Consider the following 5,407-nt stretch of genomic DNA (forward strand, 5'->3'; position numbering starts at 1 on the left):
CACACACACACACACACACACACACACACCCTCTCTCTACCTCGCACAGCCACGCTCAAGCACACACCCTGTACCTCTGATGACAAGAGGTGTAACAGGCCCATGCACTCACAGGCAGGCATGCACGCACACACACACACACACACACACACACACACACACACACCCTCTCTCCACCTCGCACAGCCACGCTCAAGCACACACCCTGTACCTCTGATGACAAAGGTGACTGCACAGCCAGTACACTGCAGGCTGTTTCTATACATCTTCCTCCTAGGAACTCTGAGCCACAACACTGAAGTAAGCATGGCTTACTTGTCCCTACAAGAGGTGGTTGACCACTGCAGCCTGGCGCAAGGTACTGATTGGCTCCCCGGGAAAAGACTAGTGTCTTCTCACTGAGGGCCACAGAAACCATGCGCACTGATGTGTCTGCTGACAAGGGTGAGACAAAGCTCTGAGGGATCTACCCACAGAGCCAGCACCAATCGTGGGGGCTGCCCAGGCAAGGTTTGCACACTGACTGGGGGAGGAAGTACAGGGTACACAGAGTGTGCACTGGTGTGCATATACCTGTGTGTTTATACACATACACTTGTCTGGGTGAGCATGCATGTACAAAGACTTGCAAATGCATAACACTTAAGTGTGCTTCTGTGCACATATACCTGTAAGTACATATGCCTGGGCATTTATGTATACGCGTATGTGTGCTGGTGCAGATACCTTGGTTTGCAGGTGTATGTATATATAATTACAAGTGCATAGACCTGGGATATAGTATGTGTATGTATGTGCAAATGCACACTACTGAGTTTGTGGTATGTGTACATGCCATCTACCTAGCACATACATGAGTGCATATATATGCCTATAAACCTGAAAGTGCTTATATTATGTATGTGTCCATACATCTACAAGGCAAGTGACTGCAAGTGTACATGTGATATACACCTGCCAGTGCACGAGTCTGCATATGTGTGTGAGTGTATATATAACCTCCCAGTGGATATACCCGTGTGTACACACCTGCCAGTGCACGAGCCTGTGTGTGTGAGTGTATATATAACCTCCTCCCAGTGGATATACCCGTGTGTACACACTTGCCAGTGCATGAGCCTGTGTGTGTGAGTGTATATATAACCTCCTCCCAGTGGATATACCCGTGTGTACACACCTGCCAATGCACGAGCCTGGGTGAGCGTGGGCACACACCAGTGATGGGATGGACACAAGAGGGCCAAGGGCAGCTACAGCAGCCTCTGGGCACCTCTGACCATGGAGGCAGCAGCATCTTGACACACTGGGAAGCGGCACCCCCACCCCTGGCCCCTGCTTCTTCTTTCTGCACCTGCCATTGCTGACGACCTACATAGGCACGACAGAGTGGTCCACATCTTAAGAGATGAGACGTTCTACAAGGCTGTGCTCAGCTGCACAGGTCGCCACCTAGCTTGGGAACAGGGCACATGGCTCCTAGAGTTGAATCCATTCCACAGAGGAACAGCAGTGAAGCTGTGGTCCCATCATCTCTTCCTTAGCTGCACTCAACTTAGGCCACCTGCTCCCAGTCAAGTGTCCCTGATCACCTGGCCACTGCCCCTACCTGACAGCCATCAGGCCCATCAGGGCCCAGCACGTGTTATGGATCTGGGACTGGGTGCTCTGCACGTAATGCTGCTGCGTACACGATTCAAAGTCCTCTCCCCAGCCTCCATCGGCCATCTGTCGGGAGAGGAGGAAGTTGCAGGCCCGGGAGACTTCTGCACGGACAACCCTGTAAAGACCAAATTTGAGACACCATGCCAGGGGAACGTGGGCTGCCTTGCGGCCTGCAGCAGCAGCCAACTTTGGGTGCAGCAAGCCAAGGCTGCCCTCGGTTAACAGTGCACCCTAACCCTCAGTCACCAATGGGTCCAAAATTTGCCCCAGTTAACAGTGCATTCTAACCTTCAGTCCCCAATGGGTCCAAGAGCTCTGGGTGACACACCTAAAATCAAGGCTTTGACAGAAGGCCCGCTCCCCAGAGTGTCCCAGACCCCAGCCCTCTCCAACTTGGGATGGGGTCAGGAGCCAGAGCTGTGGAGAGCCATGAGGTTCAGGAGACAAGAAAGTCCAATCCAACAAAGGACTCTCATATTCTGGAACACCAATCTTATACTATTGTCTGAAAGTTTTTATTTTTGTTTTTTGTTTTTTTTTGGGTCCAGTCGTGGGGCTTGAACTCTGGGCCTGGGTGCTGTCCCTCAGCTCTTCAGCTCAAGGCTAGCGCTCTACCACTTGAGCCACAGCGCCACTTCCGACATTTTTCTTTTTGCTTATGTGGTGCTGAGGAATCAAACCCAGGGCCTCAGGCATGCAAGGCAAGCACTCTACCACTAAGCCTCCTTCCCAGCCCTGAAAGTCTTTTAAATAAGAAATTAAACTTAAAAACATTTAATAAGCTGGGCACCAGTGACTCCCCTGTAATCCTAGCTACTCAGGAGGCTGAGATCTGAGGATCGTGGTTCAAAGCCAGCCCGGGCAAAAAAGTCCTTGAGACTCTTATCTCCAATAAACCACCAGAAAAACCAGAAGTGGTGCTGTGGCTCAAGCAGTAGAGCGCTAGCCTAGAATTGAAAAGCTCAAGGATAGCACCCAGGCCCAGAGTTCAAGACCCATGAATGACAAAAATAAATAAAAATAAAAATCATGCCAGGTGCTGGGGGCTCACACCTGTCATCCTAGCTACTCAGGAGGCTGAGATCTGAGGATTGCAGTTCAAAGCCAGCCCTGGCAGGAAAGGAAAGTCCCTGAGACTCTATCTCTAATCAACAACCAGAAAACAGGAAGTGGAGCAATGGCTCAAAGTGGGAGAGTGCTGGCCTTGCGCAAAAGAGCTTAGGGACAGCGCCCAGGCCCTGGGTTTAAGCCCCACAACTGAAAAAAAATTTAAAAAAAAAAAAAAATCAAACATCAGAGTAAAGATCACCATGGCAGAAGGTCATACCCTCGCCCACGCACTCACCCGTCGCGGTAGGTATGCCCCATGCAGGCGAAAGCTTCCAGACCAAACCAGGTGCCATAGGTGAAGCAAACTCCCCAGGAGCTTAAGGGAAACAAAGGAGCGCCTTGGCCTTGGTCCTCCCAGTGTGATCACAGCACTTCACCCACCCTGAGACACCTCTGTGCAGCAGAGAAAGGTTATGGCTGAGCATTCACACTCCCTCAGTTCCCTGCCACTTGCCCTGTGAACGTAGAGAGCACTTAAGACAGTATCGTCGGTCCTGCCCAGCCACGCTGTAGGGCCTGATGAATACGGTAGGAGGAGGGAAAAAACACTTCCCACACACAGCCCAAACACTAGGGGTAAGGAGCAAGGACCTCAGGAAGCCCCAGGAACTTCAGTGCAGCAAACATCCAGCCTCTCAGGAAGGCCACAGCAAGACTAAACCCAGCCTTGTGCCTGACTCCTGTCCTCTCCTCCTCCTGTGAATGGACTGGGAAATCACTCACCCCTCCCAGGAGCCGTCAGCCCTCTGCTTCTGCCGGCAGAACTCCAGGCCTTGCCTGAGGGTATCACTGAAATACAAGCATGGTAGGCCCAATGAACATGTCAGCAAAGCTACAATGCCCAACCCCAACCCCACCATAGTTCAGCCTCAGGAAGGCAGGCATGGTCTCCCTTAAAAACAGGTCAAAGAGAATATTCAGCCAGGCACCAGTGGCTCATGCCAGAATTCCTAGCTGCTCAAGAGGATGAAATCTGAGGATCATGATTGGGGTAGATCATCAGATCTCAGTCTCTTGAGTAGTTAGGTTATAGGTGTGAGCCCCTGGCACCTGGCTTCATCATTATCTTAACAGAAGAACATGACAAGATCAGTCAAAGAAAAGAAAATTACAAACCACCCTTTCATAATCATAGCTGTAAAACCATAACAAAATATTCTTCACTGAAGTCAACAATTTAACATTGAAAGATGAAATAACATAATCATACAGATATAGAAGAATCTACAAAACTTTAACCTAGACAACATCAATGCAACTCCTAGGCCATTTCCACAAGAACTGAGTATCAAAATGCACAAGCACAAGAATGCTCACAGTGTAAAATTTCATAAAAGAAGGTATTTTTTTGTTGTTTTTCTCGATTGTGGGACTTGAACTCTGGGCCTGTGCATTGTCCCTCAGCTCTTCAGCTCAAGGCAAGCACTCTACCACTTAAGCCACAGCGCCACTTTCAGTTTTCTGGTGGTGTATTGGAGATAAGAGTCTCATGGACTTTCCTCCCTGGGCTGGCTTTGAACTGTGATCCTCAGATATCAACCTCCTGAGTAGCTAGAATTACAGGTTCAATTTTATAGTGAGCACTGGTAACCAACAATTGAGGAGACAGGAAAGCAGCCCCTCTTCACAAGCCCTGGGCTGTGCAGGGGCTTGGGCAGCAATGGTGTTCCAAGAGTCCCAAGGGACTCTCTGAGCCCTCTGCCTGCCCTCAGTGTCTAGAATGCGTAGCTATCATTTATTCGGAACTGATGATGGAGTTAGGTATGTTTGTCCCATTTTTTTAACATAATTAAGAACATTTTATTGGATGCCACTGGCTCACTCCTGTAATCCCAGCTACTCAGCAGGCTGAGATCTGAGGACTGCAGTTTGAAGCCAGTCTGGGCAGAAAAGCCCATGGGACTCTTATCTTCAATTAACCACCAAAAAGCAGAAAGTGGAGTGTGGCTCAAAGTGGTAAAACGCTAGTCTTGAGCAAAAACTTTCAGGGAAGCACCCAGGCCCTGAGTTCAAGCCCCAGAACCCACACACACTCAGTTACCCAGGGTTAAGATCTGGGGTCATCTGAAACCACTTCCACGTTTACTGGAGTAATTCTCTACAGTTCCCTACTCGAGTGGCCAAGACCTTGTGTTAGCAGATGAGGCAGCCGTGCTGTGGCCTGGTCTGGTGGCAATGTCTGCATGGCAGAGCAAGCTGAGCCTGTCTTCCTTACCCAATCTCCACTGCCCTGTGCTCTGGGTAGTACTCCTGAAAATGCTTCAGTGCTTGCATGACTGCCGAGGTGCACTCCACATAGGTGTAGTCGATCATGATGTCCCCTGCAACAGGAGGGAGGGGCAAGGCCGATGAGCCACCCACAGAGCAGGGGTAAGGCCTGTGAGCTGCGCACAGAGCAGGGGTAAGGTGTGTGAGCCCCACCACAGAGCAGGGGCGAGGTGTGTGAATCTACCACTGAGCAGGGGCGAGGCCTGTGAATCCACCACAGAGCAGGGGCGAGGCCTGTGAATCCACCACAGAGCAGGGGTAAGGCCTGTGAGCTGCCCACAGAGCAGGGGCGAGGCCTGTGAATCCACCACAGAGCAGGGGCGAGGCCTGTGAATCTACCACAGAGCAGGGGCGAGGCCTGTGAATC

The 5,407-nt window shown here is 50.7% G+C and overlaps 1 protein-coding gene across 1 annotated transcript in view; it reads right to left on the minus strand.

Moving 5' to 3' along the window:
* The window catches only part of Lss (lanosterol synthase (2,3-oxidosqualene-lanosterol cyclase)), a 30,338-nt gene that overhangs the window by 2,417 nt on the left and 22,514 nt on the right, over positions 1 to 5,407 (minus strand). Inside the window, exons 17-20 of the mRNA XM_013032904.1 lie at positions 4,988 to 5,093; positions 3,496 to 3,561; positions 3,008 to 3,088; positions 1,607 to 1,777 (exon numbers count right to left, since the gene is read on the minus strand). Coding sequence (XP_012888358.1) covers positions 1,607 to 1,777; positions 3,008 to 3,088; positions 3,496 to 3,561; positions 4,988 to 5,093 — 424 coding nt within the window. The remainder of the gene's footprint in view (positions 1 to 1,606; positions 1,778 to 3,007; positions 3,089 to 3,495; positions 3,562 to 4,987; positions 5,094 to 5,407) is intronic.

This window comes from Dipodomys ordii, unplaced genomic scaffold (genome assembly GCF_000151885.1).
Source record: "Dipodomys ordii isolate 6190 unplaced genomic scaffold, Dord_2.0 Scaffold159, whole genome shotgun sequence".
In the NCBI taxonomy this organism is placed as follows: domain Eukaryota; kingdom Metazoa; phylum Chordata; class Mammalia; order Rodentia; family Heteromyidae; genus Dipodomys; species Dipodomys ordii.